Source organism: Vigna umbellata, chromosome 1 (assembly GCF_029865625.1).
Source record: "Vigna umbellata cultivar VRB3 chromosome 1, Vumbellata_1.0, whole genome shotgun sequence".
Lineage (NCBI taxonomy): Eukaryota > Viridiplantae > Streptophyta > Magnoliopsida > Fabales > Fabaceae > Vigna > Vigna umbellata.
The window spans coordinates 39,151,976-39,173,554 of record NC_142165.1 but is presented as its reverse complement, the minus strand read 5'-3'; the positions used below and the strand labels follow the sequence as shown (position 1 = coordinate 39,173,554).

Genomic DNA, 21,579 nt, shown 5'->3' with positions numbered 1-21,579 from the left:
ATAGGTAGTTTTTTTACTGTCCAAATTATTTTTAAAAATTGTGTTTAATCTATTGTTTTAGATTTCTAATAACCTATAAGTAAAGAGTAAACGATTTACATTGATTCCATGAACACGTGTAATCTACATGTATTCATCCACGTTTGAATTATAACGATGAATAAAGTTGTTATAGTCTTTCTTAAATTATAATAAAAAAAAAAGAAGCTAAATGAATTGACTATGTGGTTGATCCTAACTATATATACTTCCTTTACTTAACAATAAGTAGTAGAAGAATAAATGATAAATCAAAATTACTTGCCATTTTACCTTATCGACGAAGCATACTATTTTAATTAGAGAATAATACTAACTAAATTTACAATTAACATGTTAATCACACCAACAATTAATTAAATATTAACGACTCTTCTTGTCTCTATTTTTTTTAAAAGTACTCATTAAATAAAACAAATAGATTTATATTTTTCTATTTGGTCATTTAATTTATTTATTTCAGAATAAGTAACCTTTCCTTTACTTCAATGGGAAAATCCTCTTTGCTTATTGAGTAAGTGTTCCTTTAAAAAATATTTATTTTAAATTTAAAAAAACTACTCTAATAAGTTAAAGAGATTATTGTTTGATATTTCCACCTACAAACAAGTTTTTTTTTTTAAATTTAGTTTTTATGTAGAAAACATACAATCAGAATAAAATATCTATAAAAAATTGACCAGTCACTCAAATTAAAACTGTATTTTCGGCAGTACCCGTGAGGTAAAAATTTAAATTTGTAATTTTGTTGTAAAACAAGTAATTAGTTTTATGAATTTGAAATTTATAAATTATGATTTATTTTTACCATTTTTTTCTTTCAATTTTGTATATTTTTCTATTTTTGATGCACACAGATCAAGTAAGAGTTTTTATTACTGCAAATAGTAACAACTTGTAATTTTCTAAAATTAATCAATCTCAAGTTGAAAACCCAATAGATAATTAATTGTTTTGAAATGAAATTAATTATGATTATAATAATTAAAAAAAGTTTTTTTTACACCACCTACACTACTACTCGACAACTCATTTTTGATTTTATATTTGTTAAAATAGAAAAAAGATTAAAAAAGAAAATAACTTGGTAAAATTTTTGTTATGCCCTAATTAAAAATTAGTTAATTGATAACATATGTCAACCTTTATTAGAAAAATTAGTCTTTACGTTATTTAAATGGATAGTTAAAATAATTTACGTAATTAATAATATGTAAATTATTCGACCTAGATATTTTAAATCAGTTGATGTTATTTAATTTAAATTATTATAGTATAGAAGAGACCAATAGGAAAAGATGTTGTGGTTGTTATATAATGAAGTTATTTTAACAGGGAAGAGAGATAGATAGAAGGAAGTCGAGGCGGCGAGAGTAGAGAATCCTATCTTCTCCGTGCGTCTTCTTCGTAAAACCATACACACGCAGTGCTGTGCTTCGGATGTGGAGTTGAAACAGAGTATCGCATCAAACGAATCAATCGATGGCGACTCAATCGGCCAACCTATGGGTTCTGTTGGGGCTGGGTTTAGCGGGAATTCTTCTTATCACCAGAAAGCTCAAGAAGTCTGTCAGAGAGGATTTCGGCGCTTTTCTCGAGAAGCTTCAGCTCCTTCCGCCGCCGCAGCCTGCTCCTCCCAAAGCTCCTCATCCTCTCACCGCCCTCACTTTCGCACTCTCCGACTTGTAAACCTAACCTAATCACTGCTATTCTGTCTTTTCCTTTATTTCTTACTATTTAACAGCATTTTTCATCTTCCTCTGATTTCGATTTTCTTTCCAGATTTGACATCGAAGGACGTGTCTCTACGTTCGGCCATCCCGAGTGGGCTAGGTCTCACGAGCCCGCTTCTTCCACTTCTCCCGCGGTTTCTGCTCTCGTCGAAGGAGGCGCCACCTGCGTTGCAACTACCGTTGTCGATGACTTTGCTCTAGGGTTTGTCCTTTTTTTTTTCAGTTCCTTCCAAAAAATTACATCGCAACATACTATTCGCATGCCTGTGAGAGAGTGGTGTAAACGATGTGCTCTTGTTTTGCATGTAGGGGTTTGAGTTTTGTTTTGCTATTTCATGAGTTGTTTGACCTTTTCTTTTTAATTTTCAGTATCGGTGGTGAGAATAGGCATTATGGAACACCGACTAATCCCGCTGCACCTGCACGAGTACCGGGTGGATCCTCCAGTGGTGCTGCTGTGGCTGTTGCTGCCAATTTCGTTGACTTTGCATTGGGTGAGCTTCTTCATATATTATTTATTGCCTATTATCCATTTTTTGACGTGCAAATCGTTACTTCATTGCTACTCTTACTGATTTTAGCTAGCGTATGGGATAAACTTTTATCTTATTTTCTTTTCCCGCAAGTGGTTATGGTATTGTTTATCCAAACGTTTAGTTAGGAGAATTCTTCTAGTTATATTGTAATCAATACATACCATCTTTCTTTTCTTGTATTTTTAATTATCTTCGTAACAATAACTAATTATTTGAAGAATTTGCCAGTTTAATTGTCTTCCTGGTGATATCTGAGGGTTACACGTTTATACGATGCAATGGAGAATGTTTTTTATACTTACGCACCGTCATTTACAACAGGTATTGATACTACTGGTGGGGTGAGGGTACCTGCTGGATTTTGTGGCATTCTAGGATTTCGACCCTCACATGGTGCTGTTTCACATTTGGGAATCATACCTATCTCAACAAGTCTGGACACTGTTGGTATGGACAATTCAAATTTTTTAATGTAGTTTAGTTTATGAGCTTATGGGTTCAAGTGACTGTTTAATTTATTTATTTTGAATGATTATTATTATTATGTGATATAAGGATAAATTGCTTGGTTGCCTTTGTTTATTATGTTGGGCCTTTTTGTTTTTTAAATATTTCTCAGTGGACAAGATCTTTTGAAATTTAAATACAAATTAAGGCAATGCAAAAATACACCAGGAAGAGGAAGAACAGATGTACTCTTATAATTGTTATACATTGAGACATTTTTTGTATAGTTGCCTGTACTTAAATTTTTGTATGTGGAGGCTATTAATATGCCATCTGCTGCACTTTACAAATTTTTAACTCTGAAATGCCATTTTCAGGTTGGTTTGCAAAGGATCCCTCTATATTGCGTCGAGTTGGCCATATACTCTTACAAGCACCATTTGTAGTTCAACGCAGTCCTAGACAAATAATTATAGCTGATGATTGTTTTCAGCATATAAATGTTCCTCTTGACAGGAGTTCTCAAGTGGTGGTCAAAGCTACTGAGAAGCTTTTTGGAAGTACGTCATCTTTCCCTTTAATATGGTCCCTCTTGTTTCAATCATTATTAAAAGCTCTTACCACAATTGTCACTCGCTGCTTCTTTGTTTGTACAACTTTATTCATGAAATCGCAATCCAAAAATTATTGTTCATCGTCAACTGTCTTCAGGGCAAGTATTGAAGCACATAAATCTTGGGGACTATATAAGTTCGAGGGTTCCAAGCTTGAAGGGGTGTTCTGGTCAGAAAACAAACGGTGAAGTGAAAGCTTCTTCACTGAAGTTACTTGCTAACATTATGCAATCCCTACAAAGGTTAGTCAGATTCTGTGATATGGAGTAACTATAATAATTTGCAAACTGTTGTTAACACTGGTTTGGATAATGGCATGCTTTTCAATCTGTCATTTAGAAAACTTTTCTTTGGGATTGTATCACATACTCTATTACTAACATTTGGGCTAACCACAAGGTAGCCATGTCATACTTTCTGTTTTCAATTATTATTCATCATTCTGGGTGTGAATAATTAACATTTGTTGTGTTATTATGACTGTCCGCCGAAGTCTTCAATCATATAGTGACTATTTTCTGTATATTTGTGCAGGCATGAATTCAAACATACACATGATGAGTGGATGAACACTGTAAAACCTGACCTAAGTCCTTCTGTTTCAGTACAATTGCATGAAAAATTTGAGGTATCCGGTGTAGAGATTGAAAATTCCAAATCCATCAGAAGTGAGATGCGTTCGGCTATAAATTTGCTTTTGAAGGTAATAATTTGACACCATTCTGCACCCTAGTCTCCTCAAGCCCTTATTTTTGTGTTATTCTTTATGCCTTCTCAATTGAATTTGACTTACATGTTCTGAAGTATTTGATCTTAAACAGTGTCTTGATAATTTTTTTTCTTGCTAAAAATAAAGTCAAGTTCCTGTAGATGTTCTTCCATGAAGTTTTATGTTCTCTATGTATGAGGACTATATCCTGAGTTCCTTATAAACAAGACATTGTTGTGCTGAGTTGCATATTTTTTAACACTTTCAAGGATGAAGGAATTTTGGTTATCCCCACAGTAGCTGATCCACCTCCAAAATTAGGTGGGAAGGAGATCTTATCAGATGATTATCAGAGCCGAGCATTTAGTCTGTTGAGTATTGCAAGCATCTCAGGCTGTTGCCAGGTAAACTTTTCAGCAAATTGTTTCCTAAATCAACATTACACGTAGGCTGTTCTTTTCTATTGGTGTAGAATTGAACCTAGTGAGTAAAGCTTTGGTGGTGATGGTGGTTATGCATTTTTCATTTGTGTTTTCTTGATTTATCCTTTCAGGTCTCAATACCATTGGGATTTTATGACAAGTACCCTATTTCAGTGTCTTTGATAGCCAGGCATGGTGGTGATCGATTTTTACTTGACACACTACAGACCGTCTATACCACTCTCCAAGAACTGGCTGATATTGCTTCCAAAAGCAAACCATCTGAAAATGTTGTCAGTAAAGAGCAGTCTGCTGAGTTCGCTAAAGAGAAGGTATGACATTAAATAAATTATGAACTCAATCCTCTGATTTTAACTGTGATCGTACAATTCAACTGCCACTGTTTTACTTCTAGAACACCAATGATTTTGAAAACTGAATGTTGTGAGCCACATTTTTTTGGTTATTTTATCTAAACTTATCAGAAAATATGTTGGATTTTGGTATCAAGTTCGTTTTTTCCTTTCTGTGGTTGATGCGTAGACTTCAATCTGATATTGATGCATATTAATGATGGATTTTTTACAAGTTTCATTTGGTGTATGTTCATCAAAGTTGTAGCTAATTGGCAAACTTACATTAACTTCTGTTGTTTTCGTCTGATCTGATGTATGAGTACAGTAACATTGCAAGCATCTTATAAATTTTAATATTGGTTTTCGTAGTTTTTATGTAGGAGAGTTCTTGTTTCTGGTTTGACATAATCTTGTCTTTCATGAAAATACTATATGCCAGAATTATGTAAACTAAAAGATAACTTTCATTAGTTCATTAATGTCAAACGTATAGTTAAACTTTGCTTTGGGACGCTATAATTCTGCCTTTGCAGTCCCCGATGTTGTCCTTTGTTTTAGATTTAACTATCTATCCTAATAATGGAGGTGAACTTTACTTACATAATTTAAACTTTAGTCCATTTAGGAGAAAGTTTTTTTTTATTCTTTATTAAATCAAATATGGTAATTTTGGCTGTTTAATTCTGAGTATTGCATTTATTTTCAGCTAAACCCTCTATTCTGCAATGTTTTGCTACTAATGTCAGGGAAATCAAGCATATAAAGATAGGCAGTGGCAGAAAGCCATTGGATTTTACACAGAAGCTATCAAACTCTGTAGTGATAATGCAACGTACTATAGTAACAGGGCTCAAGCGTATCTAGAACTCGGAAGGTAGTGTTTTCTTCTGGCCATTAGTTGAAAGTGTCAGGCAAAATCTTGATTTGTTTCCTCTGTTTATCCAGTTATCTTCAAGCTGAGGCCGATTGTACCAAGGCAATTAGTCTGGACAAAAAGGTGACTTCCTTAAAAAAAACATTGTGCATGGATTTTGTCATCATAGTCTTGCAAAAGCTTGTCTTCATTCCAAATATGCATGGGTTTAAAATATAAAGCTTTGTGATTGAAGACTAACCACTATTCTTTGCCATACTAAAATAAAGTCTTTATATAATTACAAAGACATTTGAGTTGTATAACAACTTTGCATCAGCTTCCAGATTTAGTTTAATAAAGAGAAAACAGAGAAAGATGATAGTGTCTTTAATGGAATAAAGCAGGAAAAATGATGTTTCATACTGTTTAATTCGTAGATTATACCATAAGAATTTTATAGTAACGTGTTTATTATGCCTTTTACCCAGAATGTGAAGGCCTATTTTCGTAGAGGTACATCTAGAGAGATGCTAGGCTACTACAAGGAAGCAATTGACGGTAAAATCTTTTCATTCTTTCTGACATTTTTTTTTTGCATCTTATTATTTCATTAGAAAAATTGAGAAGGAATATCAATGCGTTATACCACACGTTTCCTTTTTTTTTTTTAAACGCATGCATGAATTCATCTTTTCTTTAAGTTTTTAAAATATAAGTATTACATCAAGCATGGGGTCTATACTTTGCTGGTTTTGAGAATAGAAAACACAAACTCTTATTTGATTAGAGTAGTTTTTGGAAACTTTTATTTGAAGTGGCCCACTGCATGTATTAGGAATTAAATCTGTCCCAGAGCCTGTATTTCCTTGATTCTGATTAGGTGTTATCATTTTGTTTTTAGTATATATATATATTTTTAATTTGAAATGGAAAATCAAATATTGGACTGCCGAACTTCACACACATTTTATGTAGTTTAAAATAATGTGATGAAATTTGGAGTTTCACTTTCAAATTAGAACATATTGACAGGGTTCATCTTGTTTTATTGGGATTGTTTTCATTTTAGGTAAGATAGGAAAATTTTCCTGCGTTTTTGCTAACAATGGTTTGTGCTTTGCAGATTTTAAGCATGCTCTTGTACTTGAGCCGACCAACAAAAGGGCATCTGCAGCGGCTGATAGGTTGAGGAAGCTATTCCAGTAGGTACATAATTTTGGCATGGGATAAGGGTCTTCAATTCATTGTTGGTGGTGCTGGTGACCTATAAGCGCTGAGACGATTAGTGAGTTTCTAGTTACAATAATAGAAGAGTAATCCGCATGTGATTTCTGCAAAATGATAATGATTCTTTTGTGCTTTGAGGCATATCAATTCTTAGACATGGAAAGCATGTATCGTACCATCCCTTCTTCAGGTTCTTTTGACAAAAGTTACGTATTTATTGCCAGAATGAGTCCCAATTTTGCTGGAGGTAAATATATTCGGATTGTAATCAGTCAAGTGAGGCGGTTCGTAGGACTATAGCTCGGTGTTTAACTGTTTCTCCATTGTACTTTCACAGTTTTATAATCTTTGCCCAGCTGATGTTCCCCATTTGTTAGTGCTTATTATGACTACAGCTGTGCATTTTTCTTAAAAATGGATCGTACGTCGCTGGTCCTTTATTACTTTGCGCAGTTGAACTCTTTCATTCGGTAGTGTTAAGCTGTTATTTACCTCCGAAAGTGCCTCTTGGAGCAGTGGAGGAATGGCTCTAGAAAATCCATTTTGCCTCTCTAAATTGACAAGGTAATTAAATGTATTTTAAAGGCGATGGAAAAGCTGTCTTTAAAGAGAAAAGGAAAGCTACTAGAGAGCTTCTGAAAATGTTTCTGCCCTTGTCTTTTTCTAGTAAGAAATATCAACTTTTCCAATTTGATAGGGATTTGAATTGCTTAAATGCAGGCTTTATGTTTTTGTAAATACGCGCAAAACAATTAAATATTAGGATGAAAATTATTTAAAATGGATATGCTCTTATTGTGTTTATAATTGTTAACTAAAATGCTAGTTAGAAACCAATAAACTATCATATTTACCTCGAAGTTTTTGGTAAAAGGTGTTAAGCTACCATAATAAAAATGTAATGTAAAAAATTATAATTATATATTTTTATATAAACTTATATTTTTGACATTCTTCTTACTATTTGATGTTTTAGTTTTTTGCAAATTTTGAATTCTTATGATTTTAGAAAATATATTATTAAAAACTAAAATAAAGAATGTAATAACTAAAATAGTATAAGATAGAAAATATGCAAAAAAGTATTTGAAATAACAGTTTATCTGTATTCATTTTATTGTTTGATAAATGTTTAACATGAATGTGGTATATTCTTAGTGACTGTGTTTAGATGAAATAATACGCAATAGCTAGAAACCAATGAAGTAACATATTTACCTATAAGTGTTTGATAAAAAAAATTGTTAAACTATTTGAAAATTAAAAGGAATGTAAAAAATTATAATTATATGATTTTTTTTACAATTAAAATAGTAAACATTTCATTAAAATATTATACTATATAATACAAACATCTTAATAATTAAAATAGTTGGTTGAGCAATGAAGTAGTATAATAATTAAAAGGGCACAAGGATAGCAATGAAGTAGTATAATAATCAAAACAATAAACACCTAACTATTCTATATAAAAGAAAAATAAAATAAAGCACGATTAATAGTGCAAAAGAAAAACAAAATGCAAACACCTGTAACATTCCTAAATGGAATTAGAGACAAGCCAGTTCTCATCTATGAATGAATGTATTCTTGCACATATTTACCAAACGCATGCATCTTTAAAATGCAAATATGCGAACTGGGGATATACCATCATCCTCTAGTATACTTTTGATTTGACAAACAGAAATTGTTACCTCAATCAAACGCCAAAAGCTCATCCAGCTGTTCGTCTGTCCAATGGGGGACTGAACTTCTTTGACTATCCATCTGCCTCTGACTTTCCAACTGAATTTCCATCTCAGTTTTTTCAGCACGAGATGTATGAACTGAGTTCGATGTAGAACTATTGCCTTGAGCAATCTGCGCTAAACTATCGGCTTCTTCATTCAATTCAGGAGGATTGGGTTGATCTTCCATCTCACTATCAAGCTCACTAACACAATTTACTTCCACATGTCCAGCATTATCCAGACTTAACGGCAAGTTCTCTCTTTCTGAAACAGTTTCTCTGTGAGACGACGTTGAAGCCAAAACTTCAGCTCGCTGCCGGTCAATATCTGCTACTTGTCTAGAGCTTGACTCAAATCTGAGACCAGACATGATTTCTTCATTTCTTTCCAGGGGCGGAGAGGATGTACTTCCAGATGCAAACAACCTTTCAGGCCTTTCTGTTGCAAAGAGAGCCATGTATGAGTTTCCAATAGCTCGGCATTATCAATTACGCACAAAAAATGTGTTCAGGAATACTTGATTCATAGATGTGCACCTACCCGTACTAGGTGTAGCGCGTATCACTGGGCGTACAGGATGTATTAATTGTTCTGATGGAGGTCCACAGTCCTTGGAGAAGACCTGTGTAACATATTAACAAGCTATGTATTCCTGAACATAAGCATATGTATAGAAAAAGGATTATACAATTTTTTCATCCAATCATAAATTGATAAATGTATCAAGTCTATCTATTTTTGCAATAAATACCTTGAAAGTCATATCTACTGAGATTTCTGATTGATCTACGTTGACAATGCACATAAATTAAACTTAATAAGAGAAGATAGTGTATTGACCAGTGTCATCTAATCATAGACTGACAAATATGATAAATTTGTCGTTCCTAAAGAACTAACTTAAAAAACATAATATTATGTTTCTTACTAATAAACAGCCAAAACAATGTTATATTCACAATGGATGAAAACTAAACTCTATAAATAAAGTAACCTAACTCGTCTAGAACGTGGAATTGAATTCATTAACTAATTGGGAGTAACCTGAAATGAAAAACAGAGACGACCCTACGGCTTACCTGTAGAACGTTGCGTAATGTTACATTCAGATAACAGGTAGAGCGGGTAGGACAAAACACAGCAACCTGTAAAGTATAATAGAATTAAATGTAAGAATTGAAAAGGTGTGAGACAGACACAGAAGAAGCAGTATCAAGGAGAAAGACCTCGCGCAGAACCACGACAGAACCAACAGCGAAGTCCTTCCCAAATTCCGGCTGCGCCAAGACTTTGCGATGGACACTGGCACTAACAGTGGCCGTAGGATCCTGAAATGGGAAATTCATATGAATCTTCTCATGAAACGCATATGAAAGCAGTTACATACATCTATAGATAGAGAGAGTAAAAGTAGAGCGAGTACCTTGAGCGTAATCTTCATGTCACCAAGACCGTTGGGAGTGCAGGATTTGATAACAGCTACGACCAGCGGCACTCTTTCAGTGTTCTTGATCGAGTTCAACGGCGTGCCGTGTGAGACGTCATCAGCGTCCACCATACCCTGCGAGCGCACAAATTGGATGGCGCAGAGCCAGGGATTGGTGCCGAAATCGCGGTGGCTTTCGAGGCCGACGCGCCTTATGAATTCCTGAGTGGGAAGTGGGTCGTCGAGACAGCGGTTGCTCATAACGGCTTGGACGGCGCCGGCAGGGCCAGGAATGAGGGAAGAGGAGCTGGATTGGGCGTTGCAAGGGCGGAGGAAGGCGGAGAGATCGGACTCATCGACGCCAAGGGCTTCCCAGGGTTCCATTTCCATCGCGCGGGAAAAGAAATCTCCCGCCACTTCCTTTTCTTCTGTTTGGAGGAATCCATCATTAGCCGGGCCCAATTGAAAAGTTATATACTGGAGCCGGGCCCAGTTTGGGCTTTCTCTTGATGCATCCCCCACAATACTTTGGCACACCTCAACAATCTTGGAAATCACTATTTTATTTTGGTAAATTTTAAATGACTTTCTATTATATTTAGAAAGAAATTCCAGTTCCATAAAATAAAATAAAGCAAGGGTTGTGAAAAGAGAACCACAAAATCGGAGGAGAGTAGCGGGGAACATCGTACACGTTGAAGGTGCAAGGAGACTACCTTCAACCACTCTCCTCTCTTCTATAAAACCAATCCAACCCTAGCCAGCGTCAATCTGTATCTCTCACAATCAATCACACAAACGTTCCATCTCTCTCTTCCTCTTAATTATAGCAATTACACCAATAAATTACACAATATTATCGCCAGGAGGAGGGAGACAGTGATTGGGAGGTACACCAGTCTCAAACATGGATGAATTACTCGGCCTTCTGAGAATTCACGTCAAGCGTGGCGTCAACCTCGCCATTCGCGATGTCAGCACCAGCGATCCATACGTCGTCGTTAAGATGGATAAACAGGTCTCTTCTTTTAATATAATCCACCAAGCATTTTCTTAATTATCCGAACTCAATCGTCACCTGTTTCTGCAGAGGCTCAAGACTCGTGTGATTAAAAAGGACATTAACCCTGAGTGGAACGAAGATCTTACGCTTTCTGTGACAGATCCCTCTGCTCCAGTGATACTGGTAAAACTACATAACAGAAGAAAAAATAATGTTATTATTTCGGTTTGGTTGATGCATTTTAATACTGATTAATAATTTCAGACCGTGTATGATCATGACACTTTCTCCATGGATGACAAAATGGGAGATGCGGAATTGGATATCTCACCGTATATAGAAGCCGTGAAGATGAAGGTGGAAGATCTTCCGAATGGAACCATAATCACGAGAATACATCCGTGTAGACAAAACTGCCTGGCGGAGGAAAGTTGCGTGGTTTTTGAGAATGGTAAAGTGCTGCAAGATGTTGTTCTGAGACTAAGACACGTGGAAAGCGGTGAGCTGGAACTTCAATTGGAATGGATTGATCTTCCTGGGGCCAAGGGATTGTGAATTTTCTTTAAGATTCATGCCTGCTTCCTACGCCAAAAATTTCTTCAACTCTACTTATATAATTTCATTTTACTTTTTTTTCTCCCATTTCTAGTGTAATATTGTAGGCTTCACGAGAGGCCAGCCAATCTATGGCGTTTTCCACTCATAACATTGCTTATATGCTATTTCTTGTATATATTTTACAGCTTTTTAATTCTCGTTTAATCACTAAATCATGGTTTACAAAGGTAACAAACATGTTTGAATGGTGAAGGTCAATTTTATAATATATGTTAATTAATTTAGACTTTTATCATTCGCTAAAGATAAAAAAAATGTCATGATTCAATTCAAGAACACTTGAATGGATTTTGAGATTGGAAGTAAACTTAAATTTGTGGATTGAAGAGATAGAAGGTGTTGGAAGATGAAAGGGGAAGTGTGATGTGTACGAAATTGACTGAAGGAATGTGTTTGAAATATGGGTGGTTGGGCAAGAAAATATTTAGACATTGGTTGAAGGAATGGAGTAGGTAAGAGGTAAATAAGACAAAGGAGTTGAAATCGAAATGCATGCACTGGTTTTATGGTCTTAGGAAACATAAAAAGCCGTGGTAGTGCGTGCAACTAAGCATGGCGTTTAGAAATTGGAGAATTCATTATCTAACTACTCTTCCCATTTCATCCTCTGCTCTCTTCAATGTCTTCCATCATTAACTTCCATGCACGCTTCACTTATCCCTTATAGGAGATACATATATCATATATACTACTATTTCCTCTTTTTTTTCTTAATCACTATTTATATAAAAGTAAAAGGAACAAATAACTTAATTAATTTTATGAATAGTGTGTAAGCCTGATCATTAATAACAAATATTGAAAGAAATTTTGTACGGTGCAAAAGTCATTTTTTATATAAACTTGTAATTAACTACCAAAAGATTTCTCGATGTTTTTCTTAAACTGAAATAACTAAGACTTAACCATGTCTAGCAAAAGTGAAAAAAAGTAGCAATGCAAATAACCAAACCAGTAACACCTTCACATTGATATTTCAGTTATTTTTTTCAATTACTGACATATTCATTACTTTCAATAAATACATTATTAAGGTGCGAATAAGAAGTATATAACTAAATTAAGTCCGATCATAAGTTTACATTAATACCCATATTTATTATATAATTGCGAGCATCAACTTTCTAATGTTTAAGCAAACATGGATAAAGTACTTTTGACCAAAATGTCTGCATAAAAATCTGTTTTTTAAATTTAAATTTGCTGCTGGATTTTTTTTTCTGTGATTTTTAAAATATACTAAAGAAGAACAGTGATTTTAATGTTTTAAAATATGTTGATTTTATTTTTTTAAATACCAACGTGAATACTTATTTTTAATGTTGGGGCAGAAAAAAAAACACAAAGAATTTTGGAAAAAAAATAATTAACAATATCCCCAGCCCCTTCTCTCTCTGTGTTGGGGACTGAACTGCAAGTGGAAGCTCGTTGCACGCACGTACCTCTCGAAGATGAAAATATTTTTGTTGTATTTTCATTATTACCCCACTTCCACACCACCTCAAAAACCAGACACACGTGCTCTGCCTCTCCTTCATCAACTTCATCATCGTCTTTACCTTCTCTCTCTCTCCCCACCAACTTTGTCCTTCTCTCCCACCTTCTCTCATAAACCTCTCTTCTTCTTTCTCCAAACTCACTTCACTCAACCATCCGAAGGAAGAACAAAATGATCACTTTGGCCGACTTTTACCACGTCATGACCGCAATGCTGCCACTGTATGTGGCCATGATACTCGCTTATGGTTCGGTGAAATGGTGGAAAATCTTCTCCCCGGACCAATGCTCCGGCATAAACCGCTTCGTGGCTCTGTTTGCAGTCCCGCTACTCTCCTTCCACTTCATCGCGTCGAACAACCCCTACGAGATGAACTTCCGGTTCATCGCGGCGGACACGCTGCAGAAGATGATCGTGTTGGTGGTGCTGACGATCTGGAGCAACGTGAGCAAGAGGGGGAGTTTGGAGTGGACCATAACGCTCTTCTCCATCTCCACCCTCCCGAACACGCTGGTGATGGGCATTCCGTTACTAAAAGGAATGTACGGGGAGTTCTCGGGGAGTTTGATGGTCCAGATAGTGGTACTCCAGTGCATCATCTGGTACACCTTGATGTTGTTCATGTTCGAGTACAGAGGCGCCAGAATGTTGATCTCTGAGCAGTTTCCAGACACTGGCGCCACCATTGTCTCCATCCACGTGGACTCCGACGTCATGTCGCTTGATGGACGACAGCCCTTGGAAACCCAAACCCAAATCAAAGAGGACGGAAAGCTCCACGTCACCGTCAGAAAATCCAACGCCTCCAGATCCGACATCTTTTCTAGAAGGTCCCAGGGCTTCTCTTCCACCACTCCTCGCCCTTCCAACCTCACCAATGCAGAGATTTACTCGCTCCAATCCTCCACCAACCCTACTCCCAGAGCCTCCAGCTTCAACCACTCCGACTTTTACTCCATGATGGCCCCTCCTCGTAACTCCAACTTCGCTACCAATGACGTTTATGGCTTCTCTGCTTCCAGAGGACCCACTCCCAGACCTTCCAATTACGACGAAGATGCTTCCACCGCTGCTAATACTAACAACAACGACAAACCCAGACATCATTACCCTGCTCCTAACCCCGGCATCTTCTCCCCCGCCACGTATAAAAATGGTCCCAAGAAGCCCAATGGACACCCCCACGCCCACCCCAAACCAGAGGATTCAAGCAAGGAACTTCATATGTTCGTTTGGAGTTCAAGTGCTTCCCCTGTTTCCGATGTGTTTGCCGGACATGAAAACGACCATAAAGAAGTTAAGCTCGCCGTGTCTCCCAAAAAAGGTTTTGCTTTCACATATATATGTGTGTGTATACATTCTAATACATTTCTACCTTAATCTTAGTTTGGTTGTTTATCATTATGGTCGTTGTGATCGACAGTGGAGGGTAACAGAGACGGTCAAGAAGACTACCTTGAGAAAGACAGTTTTAGTTTTGGAAACAGAGGGGCTGAGAATGAGCATGAAGGTGAGAAAGCTGGGAACGGAAATCAAAAAGCTATGCCTCCAACGAGTGTAATGACACGGCTTATTTTGATCATGGTGTGGAGGAAACTCATCAGAAACCCCAACACCTACTCCAGCCTGATCGGCTTAACCTGGTCACTTATTTCATTCAGGTAAGTCTTTTCCTTGTTCAACATTTTCGTTCTCATGATTCGTTTAATTGATTATTATTGTTGTGTTTGTTTGGTGGTATGGTATGTTGGCAGGTGGAACGTTGAAATGCCTATGATTATTGCCAAGTCCATTTCCATATTGTCAGATGCAGGGCTTGGGATGGCCATGTTTAGTCTTGGTAAGTATAGACAGTGGTCGTCCTTCGTGTATGGGAAAATAACTTTATTTGGTAAAGTATAATTAATTAGTGTAAAGAAGTAGGAAGGCATTAACATGTTCTGACCTTTGTTTTCTTGGAAAAGAAAAAGAGGGAGCAGGAAATCTTTTCCGATTCTTTGTTAGCTTTGGTTGACAAATATTAAATGTTTTGTTTTGATAAAGAAGTGGGCAAGTGTAGTTGTATGAATCTAGTCTAGCAGAAAGAACAACAGTATCGTGTTGTTCTGGTATTATTATATTGTGTTGGTGGGGTTGATGATGATGACGATGATGAAATGGTGAGTTTGAAAAACATACTGCTGAAAAATTGTGATGGATTGATATGCACGACAACAGGTCTGTTCATGGCTTTGCAACCGAGGATCATAGCATGTGGAAATTCCACAGCAGCTTTTTCCATGGCCGTGAGATTCCTTACAGGTCCAGCTGTCATGGCAGCTGCTTCCATGGTCGTTGGACTAAAAGGTGTTCTCTTACACGTTGCCATCGTTCAGGTATCCAATCCTCTCTCTCTCTCTCTTTCTTTCTGCTCCTTTCCAACAAAACCAATACAATATTCACTCACACAACCTCAAGAAATTCCATTGCATTTAAATATGTATGAGCATATATGTAGCTCTGCCAAGATAAGATATTATATTGGTTAAATTTTCTGCTGTAATGCCGATCTGCACCGTGGTTGGTTCCCTCGGAAAAAGGTTCAAATTCTCTGCAAAATGGTATCTTTAATTGGCATGCAAAGACTGAGTCCGAAAAGAGAACAGAACAGAAACCCACACACCTTAAAAAAAGGTTTTAATCATGAAAATATCTTTCTTGAGGTTGTGCTTGTACAACAAACATTTGACTGTTTTTTGATTTTGGCGTTTGAAATAAATATACAGGCAGCTCTTCCTCAGGGAATTGTCCCCTTTGTCTTTGCAAAGGAATACAATGTGCACCCTGATATTCTCAGCACAGGGTAAGCAGAAATTACAGTTATCATTATAATTATTTACTGCTTTCCTGATATGAAATGAATTACTTTTTCTGTTTTCTATCAAAAAAAAGATTCTAACTTGGTTAAAGTCAGTGTTAAATAATTGTATTGATCGTAAAATATAGGAGTTATAATTGAAAAATGGTATTGAAAATGCAGAGTTATTTTTGGGATGTTGATTGCATTGCCCATTACACTGGTGTACTACATCTTGCTGGGGTTATGAGAGAATGAGAATATGAAGATTACGTGTGACGCCCATGCAGAGTTCTTAGAGAAGGAGAACGCATGATAGAATAGGAGGCACTGATCCTCGAATGAGTTTTCGTTTTTCATGAATTGTCCTTGCTTTTAGTGAAAATGTAAAATCATGTTTGTAGATAATTTTTTTTTTCAGGAAAACTTAATTTATAAAATGACCATCTCTTTAGATTTTAAATTAAAATTTCTCCTTGATTTCTTGTTATTCTTCACATTTTTATTGAAAATTTAAATAAAAAATATTCTATAAAATTAAATTCTATGTTTTGAAAGATGGAAATATATAATGTTGTTAAAAATTTTGAATTCAAGAAAAAAGTTTACCCGACTTATTTATTTGAAGTATCTTGAAGAAAAAGTTTGTTTGAGCTAACTAGTGATGAATTTAAGATTTTGTAATGAGATGTTTGGAACATGTTACATGTGTGATGTTTGTATCTAGCAGCATGTTTTGTCATTGAATATTTAGCTGATGACGTGGTCTGAAATCCATAAATGTAATAAATGAGTTTGACTATGTTTGAAGTGTTTGGAAATATACGAAGGTATAGTGAAGAAAGGGACCCCATCGTAGGTAGGTGTTTGATTCGATGTCGACTCGTTTGGAATATTAGGGGACAACTTTCATAATCTAAAGTTCAATTTTTTTTATTGGAATTATAAAAATCGGATACCTTAGAAAAAATTGGGTATTTTTTGGGTTAAGTTAACATAATTTCTTAAAGAAAAAATTGGGTATTTTTATAATTTCTTAAAGAAAAATTATGTTCGCTGAATTTTACTATAATTGAAATGAAGTAATATAAGTCAAGATAACTTTCATATAAAATTAAAATCTATCACGCATATTTGATGGTTATAAATCTGATCTTTGACATAAATCTAGTCAGGAGTATCTGGCTGTGCTCGAAGCATGTTTGATTTTTTATTATTTCAAGCAAAAAATTCAAAATTACAAAAAAAAGACTTAATATGTTATTTATTACAAACTATTCATCCTTATAAATGAAATAACAAATTCATTTTAATATAATTATTACAAATGTAACCTGTTTTCAATGATTTAATCATCAGAAATTGGTTTAAATATATATTTTTTAATCAGTCTGACTCGTGCAAAGAAAAAATAATTGTTTATGGGCCCAGAGGCCCAATATTTGTACAGGTAAGGTTGAGTATGCATGCATGTCAAGATACTCTTACCTGATACCTAAATTATATATATTAACATTGCTATGTATTTAATCCTTCACAACTTTCGTTGTCATTAGTATAATTATTTTATCAAATAAACATAACCTTAAGTATACTATCTAAATTTTTTCTTAATTAAACATTCTTATTTTTTGTTAATCAAGGTAAGTAGCATTATATCTATAGATTCGCCTTCACGCATCCATCTCTTGTACTAAAAAAAAAACTTATTCATTGATATGTATATTAAATACAATTACTTGTTTTTTTTATCAAATTTTGAAATGAACTTTAAATTACTCTTAATTGTAATTAAATTGAGAGTGATCAAACTTTTTATTTAATTGATCAATGTTAGAATTAAGTTTTCTATAAATTGACGATTTGGAGAGTGTTGTGTAGTTATGTTTGTTTTGAGGAAGAATGTTTGGACCATCTATTCATAATTGACCAAATAATTATACAGGACAACACTTATCCATAAATTAAATTGATAAAATCAATACAATAAAAGATAAAATGAATGTACTAATTAGATATTGTTAGAATAAATGATAGTTATTTTCTCACTTAAAATTTTAATTAATATTAACATCCAAAAGAAAAATATTTTTTTATTAAACAGATTTTAGTAACAATTAAGTTTATCAAATTTTATTTCTTTTGATAAATTATTATTTTTTCCATTGATCATTATATTAAACTATATTCATCTCTCCCGTTAAGAATTACTTTAATATATTTCTTTTCATTTCTAAATGACATATCTTATCATTTAAATTGAATTCATAAGAAAATAAAATACGTGATTTGTCCCTAATTTTTAACCACAAAAGAATGATAAAAGGATATAAAGCAATAAAAAAAATCGAAATATTATTTTATTTCTTATATTATTAGTCACTGCCTGTAGTCTATAATAATATTCTGATTCTATGCAAGAAACGTCTCTAATTAATGACTACTCATAGGAAAATGACACTTGAACAACCATTTTTGACAACATTTAGACACGCGCACACGTGTCTAAATTTGAGTGGTCCATTTTCATTTAATTTTTCCAACTGGACCACTCAAATTTAGACACGTATGCGCGTGTCTAAATGTTGTCAAAAATGGTTGTTCAAGTATCGTTTTCCCTACTTATAATGAGAGAAAAGTTAATACCGTAAGAGTTATACACAGAATACATCCTTTACAATATTTTATTTTTATTTTCTATTACTATTGCTATTAATATTTTTTTTTTCTATTACTATTGCTATTAATATTTTTATTTCATGTTTCATTTTTTACTCTTTATATGGTCTCTTAATTATGAATTATTTTATAAAAAATACGTTAAAATATAATTTCGTAAATTGCCACAAGCTTTGTCATTCAAGTTGACTGAACAGAAAACAGATTAAATACTGTGTATGATGTACTATTTTCACTGTATTTAACATTTTATTAACTAAATTCAATAAATTAACTGACTTTAATGTATTAGATTATATTTTAACTTTAAAATTTTAACATTCAATTGTATAATTCAATTAAAATTAGGATAATAATAATTTGGTAACATTTTTCTAACAATATTTTAACATTATTTATGTATCACTGTGTGATTGGTCTAAAATTACTTCATAATCAATAATAATAATCATAAACACTAACATAGACCAATCACAAAAATAACATGAAAATGATATTAAAATGTTGTCAAAAAAATGTTGTCAAAGTATCGTTATAATTTTAAAAAGGTTTAATATATCGTAAGGTTCCTATTTTAATTCAGAATCTCAATATAGGTCTCTTTTTTTTAAAAAAAATTTGGAATTGCACGTATGTTTTAGGGAAAGACAAAGTGGCAAAAATGTAAATATTTAAATGCAGTCCCCTGCTTTTGTAAGTAATGACTACTCTTTTTTGTCAGCTAATAAACCTAGTGGGAATGATAATTTAGGTTACAACACTCATAAATCTGTAGAGGGATAGGTGATTTTGGATAACTTTGGCAGGTCAATATTGATAGTTGATGCAAATCAAAATAATATTGCAATTGTGTTGCCTTGTTCTTCTTCATACAGGCAAAATTTCAGGTCAAGGGAACACAATAAGGCCACACAACCCCTGTTTGGGGCATTCTCGGCTCGAATCCTCAACCGAATATTGGAACCCCCACATCAAAGATGTTGCACTATCTTCATCATCTCCATCCCTCGGGTTTGGAGATGTGCAGGATACTCCAAACTCACTGGAAAATGGAGGGGCATTGATGTTGCAATCAAGCACGTTACTGATACATGTTTTGCTGGAAAGCCTTCAGAGCAAGAGCGCATGGTTTGTGTCTCCTTAATTGTTTTGTTTTCCATTTTCTCTAACTCTCTTCCATGACCTAAGAATTAACTTCATAACGATTCTCGGTTGATGCATCAAACAGATAAGTGACTTCTAAAATGAGGCAATTAAGCTTGCTGACTAAATCATGGCTATCATTAGATGTTCTTCACCCACGAACCCTCGGGTCAAATGGAATCGCTTTCTTTTCTCTCACACGAACCTTGATAATACGGAGCCCCGACTTTTGTTTTTTTCCAAATGTATTTCTGAATTGCAAGAGACTGCACTTAATTTTTTACATTTTTCCCATTTTGTCTTTTCCTGAATCTGATTCAACATCTGTAGAATTCAAAATTTTTAAACAAAACTTATTTTTAATGCTATGTAATCCAAATTTAAACGGTCGTTTGTCTAATTTAAAATAAATCTCTAATTACTTTAATTTAAAAAAGAACTGATTAAGACGCCGAGAAAAACAGAGACCCACGTGACCGAAGTCACAAAGAGGATGAAACTATATTTGGGGGAAGCGTGTATTGCGTGACGTTCTCAACGTGATATATCCAGGATCTCACATGGAAGCACCACGTGGCGACAGATGATTGGCAGAATTAGATCCAATAGATTCAGTTTAGGTCTACCAAACATTTTATTTAAGTCAATTTATCGCAAACAAAATCTTCTCTATTCCTAGTATAAAAAATAGATTAATGTCATGATTTAAGAAATTAACGTTTTAGAATTTAAGATTCACTCGGACTCAATTTTCAAAGTAACAAGACAATAAATAAATGAACCTTGAATACGATTCCAACAACAGAAAAAACAACATTCATTCACATGTTTTCAGATCCAAAACTGTCCTAAAATATTATTTATTTCACATATTTGCAAGTTTAGAGTTTCCTTACAATCATTTTTACTTTATGCTGTTATGGGTTTTTGCACATAATTTCCAAGAGAAATGACAAAAAATTACCTCTTTTTTCTAATCATCAACCAATATTTAACTTTTTATTACAATGTTTTATTTTTCAAAAATGAAAAAAATAATAATAACTACGTTAGTTAGTACAGGGGGTACTCTTTTGCAAATTTTAGATTCATTTACAAATATTATTGTTATTTAACTTTGAAAAGGGCTTACGTACTGTTTTTTTTAATAAAATTTAATCAATTTAAGTTATATGTATTACCATATATCTTTTTTCAACATAGTTGTATAATATGATTTGTATCGTATAGACAAACAACTACAACAAATTTAGAGTGAGTGAATGATAGTTTTTAAACCTTTTAAATTATCATTGATCTCGATCTTATATCCAAAACATGATTTTATTATTTTATTTCATTAATATATTATGATGATAAGATGATTTTTATCAGATTTTATTGTATAATATTTTTCGTGATCAATGTAATATTTTAAGAAAACTAAAAAAACACTTAAAAGTAATGTAAAAAGAGATTATATTAATTTTTTAAAAACAAAGAAGAGAGTGTGAGATTTGAGGGTTATAAAAGTTTTACTGACACATAAAAAATAGCAGGTCGTCTATAGAAAATAAAAATATGATTTTTTAAAATTTTTAATAAATTTGAATCACTAAAAAAATTGATCTTAAAAGCATGGTGTATATTTGACATGATAGTTTATTTGGTTAAATAAAGAATTAATGGAAGAACATTATATTAGTGAGTTAATTTGATATTTTT

The 21,579-nt window shown here is 33.9% G+C and overlaps 4 protein-coding genes across 4 annotated transcripts; 3 read left to right on the top strand and 1 right to left on the bottom strand.

The window, feature by feature from the left end:
- Positions 1-1,373: 1,373 nt before the first annotated feature.
- Positions 1,374-7,320, top strand: TOC64-III (translocon at the outer membrane of chloroplasts 64-III). The gene is made up of 13 exons (XM_088102964.1): positions 1,374-1,724; positions 1,822-1,974; positions 2,142-2,266; positions 2,630-2,755; positions 3,133-3,315; positions 3,467-3,611; positions 3,904-4,072; positions 4,348-4,482; positions 4,632-4,832; positions 5,603-5,730; positions 5,802-5,853; positions 6,201-6,270; positions 6,836-7,320. The coding sequence occupies exons 1-13, from the start codon at positions 1,522-1,524 to the stop codon at positions 6,916-6,918; spliced, it is 1,773 nt and encodes a 590-aa protein (XP_087959090.1). The 5' UTR covers positions 1,374-1,521; the 3' UTR covers positions 6,919-7,320.
- A 1,019-nt stretch (positions 7,321-8,339) lies between these two features.
- On the bottom strand, positions 8,340-10,785 carry LOC124821541 (uncharacterized). Its single transcript, XM_047293440.2, has 5 exons — positions 10,096-10,785; positions 9,899-10,000; positions 9,752-9,817; positions 9,213-9,294; positions 8,340-9,110 (listed from the first exon to the last, which is right to left on the bottom strand). Exons 1-5 carry the CDS (start codon positions 10,783-10,785, stop codon positions 8,638-8,640), a joined length of 1,413 nt encoding a protein of 470 aa, XP_047149396.2. The 3' UTR covers positions 8,340-8,637.
- A 189-nt stretch (positions 10,786-10,974) lies between these two features.
- On the top strand, positions 10,975-11,863 carry LOC124821543 (protein C2-DOMAIN ABA-RELATED 4). Its single transcript, XM_047293441.2, has 3 exons — positions 10,975-11,116; positions 11,189-11,284; positions 11,366-11,863. The coding sequence occupies exons 1-3, from the start codon at positions 11,006-11,008 to the stop codon at positions 11,654-11,656; spliced, it is 498 nt and encodes a 165-aa protein (XP_047149397.2). The 5' UTR covers positions 10,975-11,005; the 3' UTR covers positions 11,657-11,863.
- Positions 11,864-13,182: 1,319 nt separating this feature from the next.
- LOC124821539 (auxin efflux carrier component 1a-like) lies at positions 13,183-16,531 on the top strand. The gene is made up of 6 exons (XM_047293438.2): positions 13,183-14,541; positions 14,641-14,878; positions 14,972-15,057; positions 15,435-15,592; positions 15,983-16,059; positions 16,237-16,531. Exons 1-6 carry the CDS (start codon positions 13,389-13,391, stop codon positions 16,301-16,303), a joined length of 1,779 nt encoding a protein of 592 aa, XP_047149394.1. The 5' UTR covers positions 13,183-13,388; the 3' UTR covers positions 16,304-16,531.
- Positions 16,532-21,579: the final 5,048 nt, after the last annotated feature.